Source organism: Ursus arctos, unplaced genomic scaffold, assembly GCF_023065955.2.
Source record: "Ursus arctos isolate Adak ecotype North America unplaced genomic scaffold, UrsArc2.0 scaffold_11, whole genome shotgun sequence".
NCBI classification, from domain to species: Eukaryota; Metazoa; Chordata; class Mammalia; order Carnivora; family Ursidae; genus Ursus; species Ursus arctos.
This window is the reverse complement of record NW_026622775.1, coordinates 63,874,424-63,899,017: the sequence shown is the minus strand read 5'-3', so window position 1 is coordinate 63,899,017 and position 24,594 is coordinate 63,874,424. Positions and strand designations below refer to the sequence as shown.

General features: G+C 37.5%; 2 protein-coding genes across 10 annotated transcripts in view; one reads left to right on the top strand and one right to left on the bottom strand.

The window, feature by feature from the left end:
• Positions 1-7,987, bottom strand: part of INTS9 (integrator complex subunit 9) — a 103,545-nt gene extending 95,558 nt beyond the window's left edge. Inside the window, exon 1 of the mRNA XM_026518912.4 lies at positions 7,702-7,987. Coding sequence (XP_026374697.1) covers positions 7,702-7,710 — 9 coding nt within the window. The 5' untranslated portion in view covers positions 7,711-7,987. The remainder of the gene's footprint in view (positions 1-7,701) is intronic.
• Positions 7,988-8,171: 184 nt separating this feature from the next.
• Positions 8,172-24,594, top strand: part of HMBOX1 (homeobox containing 1) — a 187,135-nt gene continuing 170,712 nt past the window's right edge. For 4 of the 9 annotated variants that reach the window (XM_026518915.4, XM_026518914.4, XM_026518913.4 and 1 more), the window contains exon 1: positions 8,193-8,506. The gene's annotated coding sequence lies outside the window, so the exon portion shown is untranslated. Of the gene's footprint in view, positions 8,507-24,594 lie in introns of all 9 variants that reach the window. The other 5 variants (XM_044391168.3, XM_044391167.3, XM_048212135.2 and 2 more) reach the window with 2 other exon arrangements.

Sequence of the window (24,594 nt, the reverse complement as noted above, 5' to 3'; positions counted from 1 at the left end):
TATATGTAAAAATCTTCAACAAAATATTAGCAAACCAATTCTGGTGATATGTATAGAGGACTATATATCATGACCAAGTGGGACTTATACTTGGAATGTAAGACTGACTTAACATTCAACATTCACCCAAGGTAATATACCATCTTAATATAATAAAGGACAAAAACTATATGATCATCTTGATACCCCCACCCAAAAGCATTTGATAAAATCCAAGACCCATTCACGATAAAAATGCTCAATAAACTAAGGATAGAAGAGCACATCCTCAATTTGATTAAGGGTATCCACAAAAAACCTACAGCTCACATCATATGCAGTAGCGGAAGAGTAAATGCTTTCCCCCTCAGATTGGGAACTGGGAAAAGATTGAGAGGATGTCTGCTCACACCACTTCAACATTGTACTAGAGGTTCTAGCCAGTGCAATCATGTAAGAAAAAGAAATGCAAACATGGAGATATTAGAAATGGAAACCTTCCACATAACGATAGCCCCAAAGTGAAAACAATCCTTATGTTCATCAAATGGTACATGGATAAGCAAAATGTGGTATACTCATAGAGTGGAATATTATTAAACGGTATATGCCACAACATGGGTGTACCTCGAAAACATTATACTAAGGGCAAGAAGTCAGACACAAGAGACTGCATATTGTAGTAGTTAATTTATATGAAATGACAAGAAAGCGCAAATCTACAAGACAGAAAGTAGATAAGCAGTTGCTTGAGCCTGGAGGTAGTAACGGGGATTGACTGCTAATGGACATAAGGGATCTTTTCGGAGTGATGGAAGTATGCTAAAACTGGATTGTGGTAATTGTTGCATAACTCTAAATTTACTAAAAGTCACTGCACTTTAAATGTATGAATTCTGTGGCATGTAAATTATACCTCAATAAAGCTGCTTTAAAAATGTAAAAAAAAAAAGGTAATGGTTATAATAATAATATCCTCTACATTATTAATACTACTGCTTGTTTACTCATATTTCCACGTGCTAGAAAAACATATGGGAAGGAAGATTTATTAAATTGGAACATCTAATTATGCCTTCCTCTTTTTCACTGAAATAGAAAAATGCAGAAATATTGTATTTAGGAAAAGAGTATCTTTGCTTAGGCCATAAATCTGAGGAATGGATTATGCAAGACCTTTTAATTATTCACCTCCCCCCTCTTCATAAACATGAATGATGAAAAATAAACTGTACCTTAAGGGCCAAAAGGGTTTTCGTTTTGCAATTCCTATTAAAAAATCACCTTCTTGAACACCATCTATCTGATTATATATCCTTGAAAGAGCTAAAGTTCATTCAGTTGTGCTTTCAATAAATTTAAATGTTTCAGACCTTCAAGGCATTTCCTTTAGATATATGGTCAATCAGGGACAATTGAAATTTCCTGTTTTTCTCACAGTAAAGTTCCCATCACATAGACTTGATCACTGAGTGCCTAGGGGTTTTCAAACTGACTTGTTTCCCTTTACAGTCTTTCTTATTACCGTTCATCCTTTTGGTTTGCAGTCTTGCCTTTTTTCATGATCTCTGCAAATTTTGGCATCTACCTTTTCCTCAGTCCTTCCTGATATATCAAGTTTTAGCTTCATCTCACAGATCATCCCTTTCTGGGGATGATGGGGGATCTCCTCTGTCATTTATGCACACTTGGCCTGGCTGCCTCTCCAATCCATTTGATCTCATAATACTGCCATCTTAATTACTACACCCATGCATCAGCATTTTCAAAGCAACACCACAGAGTGTTTAAAAAATTCCTCTTAAAGATTCTTATGACACCATTTTTTTTTTTTATATAAAGAAATGTGTTTCCCATTTCTGGTACATTTTCCCACATCCATATATCACTACTATAAGGATGTTTTACTAAATATGGCTGAAGTTTAAGAGACAAGAGGGTGTGAGGATTGATGAAAAAGAAAGTTGCATTAGTAAGACACATAGTAAGAGTAAAGAAACAGATGGCATTGTTGGCAAGGGGGAGGAAATGCATTCTCATACACTATTGGTACAATGGTAAACTAGTGGGCAAGTCGGCCATAACTACTAAAATTTTAAGAAGGCATATTCTTGGATACAATTAAATGCATTATTTGACCATTACATTAAAAAAATACTTGAGCCACTGCCTGATGATGTCTCTACATCAGAAATTCACTGTAATATTATTTGAATTGCACAGTAAGCCCACTAGACATTACTTTCCATAAAGGCAGGAAGTAAATCTGTTCTGTTCCCAGTACCTCGAGCAAGGCCTAGCACAGAGGAGACAGTTGGTCAGGAAGATTTGTTGAACGAATAAATGAATAATAATGGAGATTTGAGGGGCCACGTATGCCTGGACCTCTGTTGGTATTTAGCGAGCCAGGAGCAAGTTTTCCATTTAGAATGTTGGGTTTTACTGATTTCCATGCCATGCTACACTCTTGGCCCTTGTCTGTCAAGTACACTTTGCTGATCATCAGAGCCAACAGCAGTGGCATTTGAGTGCTCAAAGCAAACCAGGCACAAAACAGATATGCTACTGTAGTTATATGCAACACTAATGCTGTCATGCTTATATTGTGAGTCATATATATATTTTTCAATTCAACTGTTATTGCTGGAAAAAATCTATTACTGGTGTACTTTTTTATTTCCACCTTAAGCATAAAAGATCTAATCTTCAGAGTAAAAACAATTATGACTTTGAAATGCCCCAAAGTAAAATATCCATTTTTATTTCAGAGCACTGCTGAATAAAGTATGTGACTTGGCCTTATGTTACACATTGCTTTTCAGTTTGAGGAAAGAAAGGAAAAAACCTATCATACTGAGGTGGTGATAAAATATGACCTTTCGGAAGCTCGAAATGATATTACATCATAAAGACACACGAGGGCACTCTAATCAACCAGCAAAGAGAAACAGAAAAAGTGAAATCAGGTTGACATTTTAACAACTGCACCATAATAGGTGAATTAATAAGCACTGGTAAAATTGTGAATGCTTGTAATTTATAGCAAGAGATTGTCTATTCTTGATCCAAGTTCTAAGAAGCCAAAAGCATTCTGCGATTCTGGAAATGAGAGAAATAATCTATCACTCTCAGATCCAAGGTGAGGAATAACCACACCCCTTTCTAATGATTGGGGCAGAATTTGCCCATCTCAAGCAAAGATCTTGGAGATCATCTACAGTTCCACTTGGTGTTTTATTTGTCTCCCACTGGGAACAGTCCATGAATCCATTTCTTTGCTCTGTTTTCCCAGGAGAAATGGTGAGTTAAAAGTTTGAGCCTTCCCCAAAAAGCCAGTAGTACCAAAACAGCACTTTGTATAAAGGAGCACAGATCACTGAAGAACATTTCCTGGGTTTTCAAATTTGTAAATACAACTACAGCATATAATTTCCTCCATCAAATTCAAAAAGTATAGCATAACAAGCATTTAAACGACCTTTCTTTCAGAACTAACAAAAGAGCAACAATAACTACAGAGAGCCATGGGTTCTGAGGCAATCAGGTTCATTCACTATATTATCACTAATTTTTTTTTTTAAGATTTTATTTATTTATTTGAGAGAGAGAGAGAGAACACAATCAGGGGGAGAGGGACAGGGAGAAGCAGACTCCCTGCTGAGCAGGGAGCCCAACTCAGGGCTCAATCCTGGGACCCCAGGATCATGACCTGAGCCAAAGGCAGACACTAACTGACTGAGCCACCCAGGGCCCAGATTATCACTAATCTTAAAGTCATATTCAAATTTATGCCTCAGTAAAATCATAAACAATTTCCTGTCATCAATCTTTGGGGTCAAATGTAAGAGTTTAAATGGAAAGTATTAAAACTTTGAATGCCAAGGGTATACTGCGGTTGCATAATAAATCTTTGTTGACTTAATAAACTAGAAGATTCTCTCCATCTCTGGATCCATAGAAAGTATGACACATGCTGCATTCTTGAACTACTTCTTACTATCTTATTCACTTTAACCTTCCTCTATTTGAATGACTAAACTCCTGGATATGATATTTTAAACTCAATTTGTCAATGTATTCAGTATTTTTTTGTTCCTCAATGTTTTTGCTAAGGACCCTGATAAATTCTAGTTTCTATCCTTTCCCGAATTGGCCATTGGGGTATACCCAGGTAGGCTCAATTTACACTAAAAACAGAACAGCCTCTAAAATATGCTAATTTAGAGGATACACTTCTAATTTTCCTGTTCTTTAAAAATGATTCTGGTTAACTGAAGGTGCCAATAAGTTTTCTTCAGTTAAACAAAGCTGCCTGAATATTGCACAATATTATAGACAGTAATTAAAATCCTTTGAATTGGTAGCTTTCTAAGAAGGAGATATCCAAGGAATATTTTATAATGACATTCGTGGTCTTCCCTTGGGTGTGTGAAAAGCCACCAAAAGAGTGATGTATAAAGTTAGAGAACTATAAATGCTATTACAGAGGTTAAATTGGGTAGTATAAAAACTAACTTGGGCACTTGCTGAATTGGTATGGTCTGATATGGAGCCCTTTATATTATCAAGGAAGTTTCCAAACTTTAATTTTTTACCAAAAATCTTTTTTAAAGATCTTAATTTAATCAAACTCACTTTTAAAGCTAATTTTAAAAACAGCCTGGAAAAAATTCTCCCAGTATGCATTCTGGCTTCCTTTTATTAAGAGATAACATATGCCAGGTACTTTGCAAGGTGCTGGAATCCTGGCCCTCACTAAGGAAAAGAATCTTAAGGAAGGAACCCAGGATTCAGATCTTGGTTCTACTACTTTTTCCCTCTGTGTAAATTTGAGCCATTTCACTTTTCTGAGGCTCAGACTTTATCTGTAAAATGGGAATACTATCACCTAAATCAAAGGAGTAAGTGGGACACTACATGGTACCTAGCACAGTGCCTGGCACACAGTAACTGCTCCACAAAAGGTAGCAATTATTATTATTATTATTATTATTATTATTATTATTATTATATTATTTTACTCCAATGGATATTGCTTATTTTAATGTTTTAAATACACTCCTTAATTTTTCTTATCAATAGTCACAAACCTTGATAATCCTTCAGAGATTATTCATTCAACAACTACTCAGTGACATACTATGTGTCAGGCCCTGGGAATATATGAGGGAGGAAAGACATAAAACCAATAACTAGCAGTGCTACAAAAAGAAAATGTGCCAAGGAAGCATATTAACAGGAGTAACCAATTCAAGGAAACCTTGAAGAAGTACTAAACAGAGACCTGAGATATATGAAGAAATAAGGCAGGCAAAAAAGCACTGAAGGCAAAGCAGCACACTTAAAGTCCCAGAGGCAAAAGTATGGTGAGTTTAAGGAACTGGAAGATGGGCAATATAATTGGAACCAGGAGAGCAAGGGAGATGAGGGGTAAGTATGAGCCTGGAAAGGTAGGCAGGGCCATATTCTGCAGGACCAAGTAAGCCAAGTAAGAATTGTAAGACTTTATCCTAAGGGCAAAGGAAGCTACTGAGGGGTTTTATGGAACTCTGCAATTTAAAACAACTTCTGAGATGCACAGTAAATAGACTGGATGGGATTAAGATTGAAGACAGGGAGATCAGTTAGAAAGTATTGTTGAATTCCAAGTATCAAGTGAAAAGAGCCAGTACAAAGGCAGTATTAGTGGGACTGGAGAGAAAGAGACTTATTCAAGAACAGAGGTAGCATCAATCAACAAGATGTGGTAATAGATTGTGCATGGGGAGGGTATTCTGGGAAGTCATAATCTCAAAAACAGGAACGAGCTCAATAAAATGTACTTCTGTGTTTCATGATATGAATGTAAAGCATGGTTCATTACTACATATTCCTGAAGCAGTATACAAAGTTAAAAATTTTGGGCCACGGGATGATTTATTTCAACTTTATGAGGCATGACACACAAAAAACTTACTAAGTGAGCATCAGTGTTTTTGAAACCACTTTGCTATGTTGATGGTAATTCTGCTTTAAAGATCTAACAACTACCAAATGAGTTTTAATATGTAACACACGGATTGAAAGTAAAGAGGGAGGGACTATAGATAGAACACTTCCTCTTCCTAGGAGGCATATTTTGGTTCTTAAAGGAAAAAATAAGTTTCTACTCTTTTCCCTTCCATGTTTCCACATCTGTAAATATATTACGCAGGAGGATATTATGAGCCAAAACAAGGTATATGTAAAGTAAATCTTGGCTCTCTGAGACTCTCAGCCAAATGCATTTTTATGGAAAAAATTGTTTCACACTGCATGCCTTCTCACCAAATATGATTTAACATTCACTGGGGATGCACGGTCTGTGCCTCCAATCACTTAGGTGCAAGCTCTTTTGCACCTGTAACCTGAACCCTCTTCATGGAAGGCCCTGGCCTACTCATCTTTCTTATCAGTTTGGGTCCTTTCCAGGAAGCGGTCTTCCACCTCTCCCCCACTCCATTACCTTCTCAATTCCCCAAACCCTGAACACGTTTTTATTTTACCATGAATTGCAATGAATTGTAATTTTGGCTTTCTTTCCTATCTTCATTAAATCGCCTCCTTCTATAGGGCAAGGCAGTGACTTTCAATTCTGCATTCCTAAATGTTTCACACTCAGACCCAGGAGCAAATTGACAGTCAAGGTTTACTGATCTGTGCCCTTCTCCCTACCTAAGGGCAGTTTTAAACGGCAGGAGTTTTGGAGCTGAATCTACTTTAATACTTTCTCTGACTTCTTTTCACAAAACGGCTGACACTTTGCAGAGTATAAGCCTGTACTGTGTGTGTGTGTGTGTGTGTGTGTGTACACACGCACGTGTGTGCACACTTTGGAAAAGTATGTTCAAATAAGAAAACAAACCTTTTGTTTTTGTATAAAAATCATAGAAAGTAAAGCTTGGCATACTTGGCTGCAGGAACATTAACTTTAAAAGGCTGAGAAACAGCATCTCACACCTCCTAATTAATGCTATTACTAATTCTATACAGGTAGAATAAACTAGTTAGATCTATGCACGGTAAGTAAAACGGCCCAAATTAAAGGTCTGAGAAGCTTTTCTAAACAAAATGTCTGGGTTTTGTGATGCAAAGACTTCTCCAGGTATACTGGCTGGCATGTTTCCTCTAACCTTGGTTCATGCAGTCCGTGGGGGGAATACCTTAACACTTCCTCTCAGCCCACAGTATGTAGTGTTTAAGACTCAAATCCTCCAAAATAACACCCTGACTTCGTCCTTCTCTGAAGTCCTAGGGCAGCTAGGAGTCTATAATACAAAATTTAATAAGTGATTACCCTCTGTCCAATATTTCCTACTCTCCGCTCAGATCTAATAAAAGCCGCCTCAACAACGGTAGGGAGAAAGGCTACTCAAGTGCTAATAGCATGGAAAGAATTAAATAACCTATTACAACACTCACGTGGCAGCTGAAAAGTCAAACCTAGCTCATAAAGCCCAACCTTGGTTCGTAGAAGAAATACGACAGAGTCAACGTCTTATCTAACCAAAGGGACCCGTCAATGGATGGATAAGCTCTCCAAGCAGCTGGGGGTGGGGGTGGGGGTATAGGATTCAAACCTCTTCAACAACAGCAGCTTTCCTTGGTCCACCCAATCTCTACTTCCCTTCCCAAGGTGCAAACGAAGAAGTCCAAAAGGATATGGCATCACCTTTGCTCTCTGACCTAGGAGCAGAGACTCACCAGTTTCATACTGGACTTTTGGTTGTTCAGTACCAGACACTCCACTCCTCAAACGCAGAGGGCGTCTTCCGGTTCAATCTCCGCCACCGGCCCGCCGAGAGCATCGCGGGACATGCAGTCCTTCTTCTCTCGCCCCCTCCCCGGGGCATCATGGGAAATGTAGTCATCTCTCCGTGCATCATGGGAACTGTGGTCATCTTTCTTTTCCGTCCCTTTCCTCTCCAACGCCTCCTTCGGCCAGCTCAAATTCATCCCGGCCGCCAATTCATCCTCTCTCTGCACCCCAGCATGATATCATGTCCCCTCTCTGGGCCTGGGTCCCATGGTATTCTGGGATGTGTAGTCCCCATGTCTCTGGCACCCCTTACTCCTCCTCCCTGTGGGAAGGCGGACGGGCGCGGGACTTGCCGGGAGCTGTAGTTCCCTGGGGCTTCTGGCTGCCGAATCCCGAGCTTTTACTCAGGGGAGGCAAGAACTACAACTCCCAGGGCCGCCCGGCGGCAGCAGGTGGGAGCGGGGCTGTTGATATCAATATGGCGGTTGTCAGCCAGACAAAGACAGTCAGTCTGATGTGATTGAGACAAGGGAGGTTTTCAGGGGGAGACTGGGAGATAGGGGCCTCCCCTCCCCCTTCTCCTCTTCCTGCGCCGGCCTCAACCCCTCCCCAGTCCCCTCCCGACTGGCGCCCCACGCGGAAGACACCCCTCCCCCTCCCGCTTTCCCCTCCTCCCTGCCTCAGCCCTTCGTACTGGGACGTTGGGGAGGGGGCTGTGCCGGGCGGAGAGAACTCAGCAAGGATTCTGAGGTGAGTCGAGCGGTTTTGAAGCCGGACTACTTAAAGTCTCTTTCCTCACTTCTTTCTCTTCACTTTTTTTTTTTTTTTTTGAGGGGTTTTGGGGAGTAAGTGAGAGGGCTGGGGATGGGTCTCTTAAGCGGCCCGATTGAGAGGAGGGAGGAAGCAGGGGGCTTCCGAGTGGGTAACCCGGACGCAGGGTGTGGGGTGGGGCAGTTTGTGGGGGGCGGTAATTGAAAGGCGTCGGCTGCTCCCCAACTCTTTTCTCCTGGTTTCCTCTACTGTGGGCGGAAGGTTTGAATCCTGGAGGTGGGGTCTCCTGTTTGGAGTTTGGGAAACTGCGAGGTGAATTTGAGGTGTGTGGGTTTGTTTGGGGTTTATAACTGTGTTTTAAACTGTGTGACGTGTACTTGTGTGATATGTTAGTCTTGAATAAATGTCTATAGATAGGAAGTTAGATAGCTGGAGTCATAGCTTTTATCTGGGCCTGGGCAGAGAAGCGTGCGTGAGGTCCGGGTCCTGGACCTTTGGGCTGGCGACGTGGTGCGGGGTAGCTGGGGTTAGCAACTCGTTTGTGTCCCATTGCCCGCTCACACTTCTCCCCGCCTCTGTCCCTTCCCCTGGACGAATCTCCACCCCAAACTCTGGGCTGAAGAATTTTATAGATGAGGTGGTGTGGAGATGGATTTTTGCATCCTTAAGTCCATATATAGGTGGGAAAGGAAAAGTGTTCTTAATATTTTATTCCGGAACCGTGTTTTGGTTACACTATTGGGGCTACTTTGAAAGGAGTCCTCCACCCACCCTCACCCCGAAACAGTAGGTAGATGTATCTCGTCGTCTTCGTGTTAAATGCGTTAAACATTACTTAAGATTCGGGGGCGTGCGGTGGGGGTCTGGAGTGCTGACATGGGTATGCGTCTCTGTGTGTCTACTAAAGACATAGGATGACTGTTGTGTATCTTGAGATAGGGAGACTTATTTTCCTAAGTAGGAAAAACTGTTGGAAATTATTTGGTAGCGGGGGGAGTAGCTGATAGGCGCTGCTTGTATTTTTCTTCTACTCCACCCTGTTCTGTCTCGGATTTGTCTGAAAGCTGGTGTGGAAGAGTGAGGAAGCCTTGGGTGAGTGAAGGATGGAAGGCAGTTGACATTAAAGACACTATACTATATAAAGTTGAATGGTGTAAAGTGATTGCTGTTTTTTACCCTGAAGCTTTAAACCCCTTATGTATCTAATAGGGTAGAGTGATGTGACTAGTTCATTTCTCTGGGATCCTGCAGGTATAGAAACCTCTCTTCCCTCCCTTCCTTCCACTTTCCCTTCTTCCCCTTTCAGTCTTTCCTTTCTTTCTTGGCATGCTACATTTGTCTTCCCCGATGGGCATGATGCCTCCTGTGCCTGTTTATTTAGTTTGTGCTAATATAGTTGTGCTTTTTGTGATTTTACTATAAAATGCATCATTAGATGAAAGGACTTGCATTTGTTTTTACTTTGCATTTATGCCACAGGTAATTGTCACATTGGGATTGAAGTGCTTTGCATTAAACTAATTTTAAAATCGCACAACTAAGTTGCTAGATCTAGTTGAATTATAAGTCAAGTTCGGAAAATTTGAATTCTGATTTTTTCTCAAGTTTCAAGTAGAGTTATAAAGGCAAGAGGATTGCAACATCTCTTTTTTCTCACAGTCTTTAATATTTAATAACATTACACCAGGAGAATTTAAGACCATATATTTTGTAGTTTCTTCAGTCTGAAATAGAAGGTTTTCAATAGCACTCCTTCTGTGACAGTTTTTTTGTGGAATGGACCTTTACATAACTAAAGGAATTGGCATAATTGTTTTTTTGACTGTTGAGACTTAATGTATTTACATATTTGGCTCCAAATTTACCAATTCTCGAACCTATCAGTAAAGGACTTTAGATTTTAGATTCCATAAAAACTGAAAGTCACAGAGATACAGTATGCAGTTTATGGTATGTTTTATAACCTTTGATTTGAAATTCCTGCAGTTGATCATTCACACAGATAAGCTGACTGTAAACGTGAGGTAGTATGTATATTTAGATTGACCTGAATAGAAAAAAAAATTGATGTCTTCTAAATCTCAAATTTAGAGTATAAAAAATGATGATACAAAGCCGAACCTTTGGTTTGTTTTGGACTAGGACCCCATAATTTTTTTGTTTTAACCTTCTATCTTAATCTGAAACTTACTTTGCCAAAACTGAAGGAAAATCCTATGTAACTACATAATATATTTTTGCTGAAAGATATTCTGTAAGATATAGAGTTTTTAAATGTTCAATACTTATTTTAGAAATAAAAACTAAAATGTTTAAGAGTTGGAAAAATAAAACAGTATTATCTCTTCCACCTACCCTTACCTCACATTTCCTTTTTGTTTGTTTTCTTCCATGGAAGTGCAAAGTTACTTACTGGGAAAAGCTTTCATTAAACTTTTTCTGACTAGTAGTCTGGTTGAAATCACTAAAAGTAAACCAAACATATTCCTTGCATTTGGCGAGGGTGATTCTGTTGCATTTTAAGCACTGAGCATTAAAATGATGTAAAGCCTTTACTGCAGGTTAAAGCATAAAACATTGTCAGCATGTGAAAGTCATATGGTTTATGAAAAAAGTAGAAAATCAGGGCATTGGTGCCTGTCCAGCTTAAAATTTCATCCCGTAACTGTGAAAGACACATTTATTTTAATATGATTGCTTCTAAAAATGTTGCCTGTATTATGGGAAGTTGAGAATCCAAACTGTTTTTAACCAATCTGTTGCTAGTTTAGTGTACTGCATATCATGAATACTGTGGTTGCAAATGTGCATCAAGGAGCCTTTAGGGGTCAGCTTTATGTTGAATGTCTTTAGTGAGGCTTCATTTTCATTGCTTTATGAACAGATTTCGCTCTTCTTAACCAAATCCTTAGTTGAAGCATCACTAATAGAAATTTAATAGCTCATTATTGGTAAGTTATAAAATATATTGCAACAAATTTCTCATTGTTTCATCGTTTTAAAAAAATAGAAGTAACCAGTTTGTGGCAATTTTTGTGGCAAGTATCTATTGGAATGGAATTGCTTATTTCAGTAGATGTTGAAGACATTGGGGATATTTATGCTAAATTTATTCATTTGGGGTCTTGTGTATGTTATATTCAGTCCATCTCACTTTTAAATGTTGCAGACAGCTTCCATGTTTCCTGTAAAACCACGTTTGCTTTTGGGTTCATTTCTTTGCAGCTCTTGCTTCTATTATTTTTGTATGCAGATCTTTAAACTTGAGTTATTTTTCTTGGAAATTAGAAATTTATCCTAGGATGTCATTTTTCATAAATGAAAGTTCTTGTACCATTCAGCTGTTTAAAAATGTGAATGTTTATAGGTTAAGAAGTGCTCAGTGAAAATATGTTGGGTTTGTTTTGAAAACCTGCTTTATTTAGGTTTTTTTGGCTTCCAGAATTAATTTTGTAGCTCCCTTTGCATTTTGGCCAAATTTTTCTCTTAACTGTTGCCTTTTGCTTCTCAATTCAATAGAACTTTAATTTATAAAAAAAAATTGTTAGTGGGAATCACAGCTTGTCTAGAGTGTCATATAGCTACATTTACATAGGCCACATAAAGCACCTTTACGTTTGCTTGTATATGAAATTGGTATATATTTATGAGACATGCAACCTGTAAAAAAGAAATCTGAACCACAAATAACAGGACACTAAACAGTGGCTAAAACTGGAAACCAGAGTAACTACCACCATATGCTGTCCACATTATAGAAGCTATAGAGATTTTCAGTATCATTATAAACCATTATTTTAACAGATTCTATCAAAATCTATTTCGCTCAAAATGGAAGCTATTGGTATTGAAATTTTTCTGAAAATAGTATTAATTAATATGTGACCAAGATTCCTAGGTGCAGCTGTCTCCCCTCCTGGCCCATCATAAGTACAGAGTGAAGATTTTTCTGACTGATTAAGGTCTACCTTTTAGTTATACTCTATTTAAGCATAATCCAGTGCTTTAGTTAACTTGTTTTTCTTGATCTTAGATGAAACAAGTTGGAAATTTACTATAACATTGTCTTGGACACTTTCCAAGAGCATTTAGTTACTGGAAGGCTTTGGCTTTAGCGTAGTTTTACCCTTACAGTGGTAATAAGTTTGAAGTTACAGTGAGTTTTTCCAATGGTTATCGTAATTCTAATGCAGTACTTTACAGATCCTTGACTTGGGGAATAAGGATGGTGTTTTTTTGTTTTTGTTTTTGTCATTAATAAAACAAAAGGAGAAAAAGTAATAGATTTAGCTTGAAGTTATAAGTTATTATACTTTTTTTGATTCTTAAAACAGGTGTCCGTAGATCCCTCCTTATAAATGATAAAGTGATTCTAATTCATTCAAAGGGCATTTAGTTGTTTTTTTTTTAACTTAGAGTGCTGATTATGATAAGAACGTTTACTAAGTTGGACATATTCTCTGTAGTTTGTCTCTTATGTTCAGTGATGGTCTGCATGTGGTTTATCGAAAACATTTAATGGCTCTCTTTACTGTATGCATATTAAACAATTAGTGTGGAGTTACCAAGAGGCAGTAATTTTAATGTTTATAGTTACAGTTTTCAAAAGGGAAAATCAAATGCTGTGGCTGTTGCTGAAATGAGGATGACCTGAGACTAAATTTATCTGCTTTAAGATTTTGATAAAGTAGTGGTGTGATTAAAATGTGAAGCTGTTGGGTTGGGCCTACTTAGTCAAACCTTGAGTCACTCTGACTCTCCACATCCAATCATAGTATCAAGTTGATTTTACATCCTTTGTACCTGTATCAGTTAACTTCTTTTCATTATATGCTATTCCCTTAATTCAGGCCTTCATCATTTCTGTCTTGCTCCCATCAGTTTCTTAACTAATCTTCCTGCTTTCAGTATTTTTTCTTAAGTCATTTTTCACTCCTACTTGAGAGATCTTGCTAAAACAAAATGTGGATTTGATTGTTAGCCATATTTTGCCTGTTATCCTTCAGTGGCTCCCCAGCTTTTCAAATAAATCCAAACTGTTATTCCACCCATGTCTAAATCCTGGCTTTGCCAATTACTTGCTATGTGACTTTAGGCAAGTGTTTTAATCTGTCTGTTCCTCAGTTTCCTCATCTGTAGAATGGGGGTAAATAGCCCTCACTTCATAGGATTATCATGAGCTTCAGGGATATCATAAATGTTAACTATTATCATTATCATATTATACCACGTATTTTGTGTTCTAGCTCCTTCCGTATATTTTATCATTATCAACTCTAGACCCTGTGCCTTAGCCATTCCAAACTACTGGTAGTCCAAACAAGCATGCTAGCATAGATAAGGAGGGTGGGGTATTATAAGTTCATGAGGGTTGCAGTTGTTAGTAATGTCTTCAGAAGTAAAGAATTAATCGTGAACTTGAAAACATATTGCTGTATAAAGAATGATAGTATATTTTGTTGCTCTGGCTTCTGTTTTTTTCCTCAAAATAAAAGGCAATGTTAGATTATTACCTAATTCAGACAATAATTTAAAATTCACTATTTTTGCCGTTAATACATTTTTATGTTTTGAACTTAGATTCCCATTGCTAATCCAACCTTTTTATCTTCTCACCTAACTTTATGAAAGATCTATTAATTTTGTATAGTTTCTTTCACTTTTTCCTCACAAATCCAAATTCTCACTCCATTTTTGGTTATTTTCTTTTTTTTAACATTGCTATCGAGACAATTGAATAGTTACATTACATGATCTGGAAGCCTCTTTGACAGACATCTGTTTTATTTACATACTAATGTTTATACTTGAGGTTGGGTGGCTAGTTTATTTTCACTGCTTAAGTTGGTTTTCTAAAGTGGTATGATACACATATGATGATTTATATCTGTGTCTCATTCCTCCCTCATGGAGGAGGAAGAATGTCCTGTTTTTTCCAAACTGAGACAAGAACAAATGTTACCCAGAACTGTGGTATAGAGGTCGCAGGATGGTAGCTAAGGTATCAGTCCAGACTTTAGAATGTAATTTTTGTAGGAGGCTTTATTATGACTATAGTTTGCAACCTCTAATTTAGCCAGCATTTACCTTCATGGAACATAATTGCTCATTGTGGAGAACTTGAAAGTAGCTGTTCTGAATATTATCTATTTGGTTGAAAAATCCATTTTTTTGGAGTCAAAGATAGCCTATGTTTATTTAGTTTTACATGGTAACTGTTTAAAACCACTCAGGACAAGAACAATTGCTATACACTCTGTTGTCCTAGGAAGACCTCTCTGAAAAGATGGCATGATCTTATTTATTTGAAATTCTTTATCATCTTTTCAATAAACTGTCATTTTCCTCCAAAGGTGGTAGTCCAGAGTTAAATAAAAATATCTTTGACTTTTTTTGACCCTCAAAAAGGTACTTTTCTTTAGGTATGATAATTAAAATTTTATATATATATTATTTTTATTTCAGTCTAACATAGGCATCAACTGACCTGGTCTTCTTCCCTAAAACAAGGAATTACTTAATGATCACAAGTTATTGGTTACTTGCAATTTCAAGTTCCATTTCCTGAAATAGAATGTCTTAGTTGACAGTATGTCAGTTAAATGACTTTGTTATTGACAGTATAAGTTTGTATGTATAAATGATTAGATTTCTGTTTTCTAGTCAGCTAAACAGGGTATTTAGGTTAATTAAAAAAATACAGATGGTATATTTGTTATTAAAGTAATAAGTTGCTGTTTATTTTTAATTTTGAAATAATTATGTACTCACAGGAAGTTACAGAAATAATGGAGAGGGCCTATACCTTTCACCTAGTTTCCCCTAATGGTTACATCTTATGTAACTTTAGTGCAGTATTAAAATCAGTATTAAATGCAGTATTTAATAATCAGTATTAAAAGAAATATTGGTACAATGTGTGTGTATAGTTCTATGTCATTTTATCACATGTGTAGATTTTTTTTTTTTTTAATTTTTAAAGATTTTATTTATTTGACAGAGAGAGAGGGCACATGTGCACAAGCAGGGGGCGTGGCAGGCAGAGGGAGAGGGAGAAGCAGGTTCCCCAAGGAGCAAGGAGGCAGATGGGGGACTTGATCCCAGTACCCAGGGATCATGACCTGAGCCAAAGGCAGACATTTAACCAACTGAGCCACCCAGGCGCCACCCCCCACCATGTGTAAATTCTACAACCACCACCACAATCAGATACTATTGAAGAACGATTCTGTTGTTACAGAGATTGGATAATTCCCCTCTTAGTCATAAATTTTGTTTTGTCAAATATAACTAAGGAGAATAATACCAATTATTGGATCAGTAATTTCGCTCTTTTGCCTCTTGTAGTAGTTCAGAAATTCTTTTGGCACATCTTCAAATTTTTTATGGAAAATTCCAGTTAAACTTGTTTGTGAGAATTTATAAATTGGCAAGCTTTACTTAATTGAGGGTTTATAATACTAATAATCATTAAACTTTTTAGTAAAAGTAACATTGAAAATTTCTGTAAATAAGCGTGTAAGATTTAAACGAATTAAAGGCTTAAGTGATATATTTCTTGCCAGACAGGAAGTATGCTAGAATCTGTATTAGAGGGGCGCCTGGGTGGCACAGCGGTTAAGCGTCTGCCTTCGGCTCAGGGTGTGATCCCGGCGATCCGGGATCGAGCCCCACATCAGGCTCTTCCGCTATGAGCCTGCTTCTTCCTCTCCCACTCCCACTGTTTGTGTTCCCTCTCTCACTGGCTGTCTCTATCTCTGTCGAATAAATAAATAAAATCTTAAAAAAAAAAAAGAATCTGTATTAGATAAGCAAAATTACAATTATTCTAACGTTAGTTTGGCCTTTAACAGTGTTAAAGCAAACTTGTCAGATGATAATGAGCTCATGTTGTAGTTTTATTTTGGATTTGTTATAGGGGAACTCTGTTCAGAGAAAGTCAGTTCAAAGGCAGTTTCCAGAGAAAGGACCTTTAGAGGAAAAAAAGGGGTTCTAGATACTATTGCTAGTCTATGTAAGAAAGGAGCATCAGGTTAGAGGCCAGTTAGGGACTGGCCTTTGCCTTCCCTCTATCAACTGTATAAGTTATGAAGCCTGTCTTTAAAGATGAGGCTTTTAATTTAATATACTACTGATTATTACAGACATCAAACAACAAAGATCTGCTTTAAACAGGCTAACGAAATATTTTGAAATATGTTACCAGAAAAGATATATCACGTGGGCTTTTTCTCCTCTGAGTTAGAGACAATTTTTTTATGCACACTGATAATTTGCTTTGAAAATATCAATTAAATTCTAATTTGTTTCATTGACAAGAATATGGTAAGTATTGATGGTACTTTCTGATAAGTCAGATTCATATTTAGAGAACTTTTTGGCTAACCTGAGATTTTACTTTCTTCCTGGTGCAAATTTTTTTTTCCTGTTTGGATTTATCTGTTGCCAGCTTTTTATTTATCTTGGTGTACATTCGGAAAAAAAAAATGGTGCTTTAATCAGGAATTCTTTGGCTTCAAAGAAGTTTGTTGTAGGGATCCAGCTGTTTGGTGTTGTGCAAAAGGGAGATCTGTCAGGAATCTGAGAAGCTAGTCTCTGCCTCTCATTCTGGGGATATGTGGTTTCTTGTTTTGCCTTCTCTTTTTATGTCTGCTTCATCAAGCTTTGTTACTTCTCCCTTCCACTTCTCTCTGCCTTACTATAGTTTTACATAGTTTCTGCTTCTACATAACTTTGACTTGCAGGTGGGTTTGGTTTGCCAGGGTGCTGACTTCAACTGTTTTGTCCTTTCAGCTAAAGCTGACTTACCCTCTTAGTGGTGACAGTGTGCTTCTTTTAGTTCAGGTGGCAAGAGAGAAATCTGAATGCATGACCACGAGTTAGATGTCAATTCTGTTCCATGACCTCGAGGGTAGGACACCGGGGGGAGTCACCTATTATATAAGGCTAATGCTTTTGGGTGCTCTGCATGAGGAGGATTCTCTTGTAGGGATTGAACAGGGCACTCAGTTAAACATGTCAAGTATAGCAGTGCATGTTTAGGTACTCTGTGGGATACAAAGATTAGTTGGATTTAATCCTTTTCTTCAAGGATCAAATAATTTGCAGGAAATGGCAAAAGTCTCCCAGTGTAATTTAGTGTTAGCTTTTAATGTTAGTTACCTCAGGCAAACCAGAAAGATGACAAAGTAGGACTATAGAACTAGACAGGATTAAGGAAAGAAAGATAACACTAGAGACATGGCTGTTCTGTTTCTGAATCACAGATCTGTTAAAGCGTGAAAGTAACTTGAAGCTATTCTTTCAGGATTCTAGTTGCTGCTATCAAGGAGCATCCCTTGTTGACTAAAGAGGCTCTTTATCAAGTACACAAGCCTTTTGGCTACCATTTGCCCCATCACTGAGGTCAAGAGACATCTTAAAAGAACTCACTATTTCAGAAACAGGAACATTCTCATAGATAGAGTCTATATGGTGACAACTGCCCTCTTAAAAAATGTCTTTCATCCACGACATGCTTTTGTGGTAAATTACGACACAGACAGGATATTTGTGCCCCCTTACTCTAGGGGCAATAAACAAGAATTCATATGGTGAGTCTGTAGTAGTGAGCATTTTCTTCAGTACGGATCTCGCAACATAAGAATTAACATACTGGGTCAACCCAGTGTCTAGTCAACACCATATGTTATATTTAACAGAAGATCCATGATGTCAGGGAAAGGAACTAGAACTTTTTCTCCCTATGTCAATATTGGAGTTGATATACATTTCAGGGCTAAAAACTCCAAAGCCAAGTCTTGATTATGTAAACCAAACCAAGACTGAGATTTTAGAAATAAGCACAAGTCAAGCATAGGCAATGAAAGAAATTAGAAGATCAGTTTCAGATTATAAAGTGATAGAAGATAAACAGTTGGGGAGTCATAGAGTTCAAATACTTAGGCGACACAGGAAGGCAGTGCATTTCAACTTTTGTGCAAAAGAATTACCTGGGAAATGTATTAGAATTTTTGTTTTCTGAACTTCACTTCCAAATTTTTAAAATCTTAGGTGGGCCCAACAATGTGTCCTTCATAAGCATGCCAGTTAATTGTAATAAGATGGTCTTCAGAACATTTGGAAAATGCGCAGACATACCTACAGAGAACTTACTATGTGCTTGGTTTTATGGCAGAATACTTAGTAATCTTAAATGGCTATATAATTTGGAATGTTTCCTCTCTGACATGTGCCTGCCTTATTTTAAATATTCCATATCCATCATCTATAACTGCTTGTGACTCTAGATTGTGCCGTGGGATGTGTTTTGGTTAAGCATGGCTGTTTTTCTAGGTGTAATATTTAATGGTTAGTGTTATACCCTAAACCATCTAGTCTTTTGTGGTTATATCATATGTTCATTTTCTTAAACTTTTATATTTTTACATACCAACTCTTGGGGCGGTCCTTCCCCTTGCCCCTACTCCCACCCCTGTTTAGTCAATAAGTTCTCCCTTAGTCTAGTTTTCTAGATCTATTAAGCAAGATTTTTTTTCCAACATATGTGCTTTGGTATATCAACCATCTCATGAAACTTTGCCCTCACAAATTAATTTCTCACTTTTTTTTTAATGTGTGTCATAATTCTTCTCAGAGTCTTAATTTATCCTAGAATATTGAGCTGGTTGAGAACATGGATTTGGGAGCCAGACTACCTGGGTGTAAATCTGACCTCCTCAACTTACTCTGTAACTGCCTAAACCTCAGTAACTCCATTTGTAAATTGGAGATAAATAGTAGTGCCCGTATCACAGGATTGTTGTGAGCATATGAGGCAATATTTGTAAAGTGCTTAGAAGAGTGGTTGCACGGAGTAAGACACACCTTATTTTATTATTAGTTGGCCTGTGCTTCTGTTTCTAAGGTATTCACTCTCCTCCTGAATAATTATAATTCTCATATGTTGCGTGTAATGTCTTCCTAACCAACTTACTTTTGTTCCCTGATTTGTTTTTCTTCTCAGTTATCCTTTCATAGGCCTTATTTGCATTTGATGCAAATGCCTATTTCCTTTTAGCTAAAATTCTTTCTATCCAGGTCTTCTTCCTTCCATCATCATCCTTTTTAAAATTTACCTCTGGTCTTGGAATTCCTAGATTTAAAACCTTTAAAACACCCTTTTAGTACTTTCCTTTTCATACTTCTCTCCCTCATCCCCCATCTAATTCATCAGCAATGTTCTGCTGATTCTTTCACCATCACATCTCTTAGATCATTCTCTTCCTTTTTACATCTATAGTTGCCATCCTCATCACTTCTTGCTGAGATGATTACAGCAGTAAAACTGGCCTTTCTGCCTCTTTCCTACTCTATTCCGTGGTGCACAGTACTGTTAGAATAATTTTCATCAAACACTTTTCATCAAGTCATTCAAGAAGTTGCTGTACCTTAGTTTGAATTGTGTTATATTCCAATTTTAATCCCTGTGCTTTTTTTTAAAGGTTCTTTCCTCCCTTACTGGCATCCTATTTTCTTATTCTTAAAGACTTTTTCTCAGCTACATTCAAGTAAATTACCTTTCTTCCTGCTGTATGTTTTCAGCCTTCATTTCTTGGTATTTGCTACTTTCCCCACTTAATGTCTTTGTATATCCTTATCTTGCCAGTTAAAACCTTCTTAATAAGACCCATTTAAAGCCTTCTCTCTCTGAGGAAATACTTTCCAGTGAACCCTGTCACACTTGGACCATTTACTCAAGAACACAGAATTATGAGTACTTATGCACTCAGTTAATAGTGTATGAAATTTGTTTGTATTTATTTGTATCGTATATCACATTGTAAATATTCTAGTTTTCATTTCATGTGTATGAATTGGATTCTAGTTGAAGTGTAAGATCCTTGAGTATGCCATTGACTTATCCCTCCCTGCATTCTTTTCCCTTCCCCTTTAATTTTCATAGTCCATATTACTTCTCATTCATTTAATATATTTTTTAATTTTTATTTATTTATTTTTTTTATTTTTTATTTTTTTTTAAAGATTTTATTTATTTATTTGACAGAGATAGAGACAGCCAGAGAGAGAGGGAACATAAGCAGGGGGAGTGGGAGAGGAAGAAGCAGGCTCATAGTGGAGGAGCCTGATGTGGGGTTCGATCCGAGAACGCCAGGATCATGCCCTGAGCCAAAGGCAGCCGCTTAACGACTGCGCCACCCAGGTGCCCCAATATATTTTTTAATTTTTAATTTAATTTTTTTTTCTATTTTTTTTTTTAGAGAGAGAGAGTATGAGCGGGGATAGGGACAGTGGGAGAAGGAGAGGGAGAAAGAGAATCCCAAGCAGGCCCTCACTCAGTGCGGGTGGACACAGGGGCTCAATCTCACGACTCTGAGATCATGATCTGAGCCTGAAATCAAGAGTTGGATGCTTAACCCACTGAGCCACCCAGGAGCCCTATCTAACTAATATTGATTACATATTATATAGGACATAGGCCTAGACCTCAGGTACTTCACAGTTTGGATTTGATAAGATCTGAACCTAGATTTCTTTACTGTACCTCATTATTCTTGGTTCAGTAATTTCTCTGATCTACTCTCAAAAATAGAAATTACCGCTATATGGATTGCTGAGTTTAGTTTCCTGACAAATACTTTCGGCTGTAGAATGTTGGTACCAATGATAGTGGTTAAGAACAGACAGGGTAGATGATACATAAGAATTTGAAATTCACTCTTTTCTGAGGATAAGCTCAGTTTTTTCCTCTTTTTACCAGAACAGTAGAAGATCTATGGACTTAGAATTGCAATTATAAAGTTATTACATAGAAAAGAATCCAAACAATAAAGAAGCACGTATAAAATAACAATTGTAACTACCCCCTCCTTTTCCTAACATATTCTACCCCAGTGTTCTATTATTCATAAGAAACTACCCCAAAACTTAATGGCTTAAAACAACAAAATCATTTTGTTATTCTCTTGCAGGGTTCTGGGGTTGGTTCAGTTAAGTGTTTCTCACTTGGGATCTCTTACCTGGAGTCATCTGAAGGCTAGCTCACTCATGTGTCTGATGCCCAGGTTGGGAGAACTCAAAACAACTGAAGGCTGGTGGTCCCTCCAGTATGGTGGCTTCAGGATAGTTGGACTTTCTATGTGGTACCTCAGGGTTCCAAAGGCAAGTGTCCCAGAGAGAAGGAAAGCTAGGCATATCACTTTCTATGACTTAGCCTTGGAAACCACACAGTAGTCCTCTGTATTCTGTTTCTGCTGCCTGCGTAGGTTCCCCTACGTAAGAAGAGGAGCAAGGAACACAGAATCCTTGAAGGGGGAGTGGCAAGGTTCTAGAAGAGCATGTATGAAGGAAATACTGTTATGCCAGTTATGAAAAATGCAACACACCAGGGATAAATGCTGTTTGTAATTTGGTTTACTGTTGGATCTTTTTCTTTGCATGTACAAATCATATTTCCAAATGCCTACTTAAATAATTGTATCATACTCCAACTTATATTTATTTAATGATATGTGATGGTGTCAGTACATAAAGACTCACCGTAATTTTTTTTGGACATCAAAAATGAGTGAATCGTAATTTGCTATAATAGCAGATATTTAAGTTTTCTGAAACTTATGCATATGAACCTCTCTTGACCAGTGTTGGATGGGCCTGCAGTAAATGTTGCAGTGAATAGGACTGTGTGGCCAAGAAATCTTCCAACCATCTGGAAATTGTTTTTTAAATTTCTTTTGTTTCTTTTGCTACTCCTGCCTTCTCTCCCTTCTCTGACCTATTCAGTAATTTTGTGCTTCTGTTTTGATCTCAGGAAAGATGTGCTAAAATGGGAATATTATCATATATAAAGTAAAGCTATCTTATTTGGCACTTTATGAATTCAAGGATTGTTTTTTTTTTCTTCCTGTTATGTATAGAAAAGCCATCTTAAATGACTTAATTTGAATTAGTAGTTGATCAGTTAATCAAAAAGTTGGTTATAGTAAATCATTTAAAACTGATTAAACATTTTACTTTATCAAAATATATAATTATACATGTATTTATCAATTGTTTGATACAGGGTGGGGGTTCTCATTTGGGATAATTTAACCCCCTGGGGATATTTGGCAATGTTTGGGGACATTTTTGATTGTCACAGCTGGGTGAGGGTGCTGCTATTGCCATCTAATGGGTAAAGAAGCCAGGGATATGCTGCTAAACATCTTTCAATTCACAGGACAGTATTGCTCCCCTTCCCGCCCTCACAATCCCCAAACAAAGAATTCTCCAGTCCAAAATGTCCATAGTGCCAGGGTCAGGAAACCCTGATCTAAAGTGAAGGCCTTTTGTTGGTATGAATCCATGGATTGGCACTCTGCATTAGATTTTCATGCATAAACCACACCCACATGTATTATTTATGATTTTAAGTTTTGATTCCTTGAAAATGGAGGGAGACCTTAAAGACACTTATTATATAATTTGTGAATCGAATCTTAATCTTTTATTATTTTCCCCAAGTTTTTTACAGTATACTCACCCACACCCAATTTAGTAGTGTTTTCTTTTTTAAAATAAATCATCTATTATACCAAAATATTCTATTCTATATCCATTTTTTCTTTTTAATTTTCATAGAAACTATTCTTTGTACTCATATTTTGTTGGTTTAGATAATATATAATTAAATTCCACAGTTGCATGAACAACAGATATAAACAGGGAACAAACTAACCCATTCTTGGTTGGCAGAGAGGAGTATAGGAGACAGTAGACTTCAGCATCCCCTGTCTGTTTTAGAAGGGGAATTTAGAAGGCACTGGTTGACTGTGATGGTTGGTAAAGTAGAGGTTGGCTAAGAGCTTCTAGGTGAACAGTAAGGAACTGAAGAATTTTTTGTTGTTAAGAATTGTTCTCAAAGGGGCACCTGGGTGGCTTAGTTGGTTAAGCGTCTACCTTTGGCTCAGGTCATGATCACAGGGTCCTGGGATCAAGTCCCACATTGGGCTCCCTGCTCAGTGGGGAGCTGCTTCTCCCTCTCCCCCTCCCCCTGCTTGTACTCTCTCTTTCCCTCTCTCTGTCGAATAAATAATAAATAAAAATCTTAAAGGAAAAAAGAATTGTTCTCAAAGTAAGTTCACTGAAAACCATTTCTTACTTACATGAACAAGCCAAAAACCATACACATACGCAAAACAAACGCGCACACACACAAAATCCTACAAGCATAAGATAATGTTATATTATGATTGAGTTTTGTCTTGCCCCAAACTGATAGGATTTGTGAGGATATCATGGAGGGTAAAGGCCAGAGGCAATGCCAGTGGTGGCCTTTGAAGGACAATAATGATCTTTACCCTTGATTTACAGGCTTTGGTGATAGGATTTTAGCAATCTTGAGTATTTGGGATTATCAGGAAGCCTCTTTCTTTCTTTCTTTCTTTCTTTCTTTCTTTCTTTCTTTTTTTTTTTAAAGATTTTATTTATTCATTTGTTAAAGAGAGAGCATGAGCCGGGGGAGTGGGGGGGAGCAGCAGGCAGAGGGAGAAGCAGGCTCTCCACCGAGCAGGGAGCCCGATGCAGGACTTGATCCCAAGACCCTGGGATCATGACCTGAACTGAAGGCAGACGCTTAACTAAATGAACGACCCAGGCATCCCAAGAAGCCTTTTCTATCTAAAAATTAGTATTGTTTTGTAGGGTTCCAGTCCCTTTCATGAAATATATTTAATAATATTTTTTTGTGTGCTCCAAAGACTATTCCCAGCTGGCTGTATCCTATTTAACAACTCTATTTTAAGCATGTTAACTTCCATGATCGTCTGTATTTCTGGATTACCTTAATCTGGATCTTTGCATGTTAAACCCCATCAGCCAGTCTTCTGCTTTTTACCAAAACATTTCTTATACTTCTTTAAAATACTTAAAGTCAGCATCTTGGTTTTCACTAGTTAATTAAACACTTAATTCAAACACTTTCAATCTTTGTATTACTATCACATTTTTTTACCTTTTGATTATATGAATTTTCAGAATATATGCATAATTTTGGCTACATGAATTTGTGCAAGCTGACTAATTGCCTG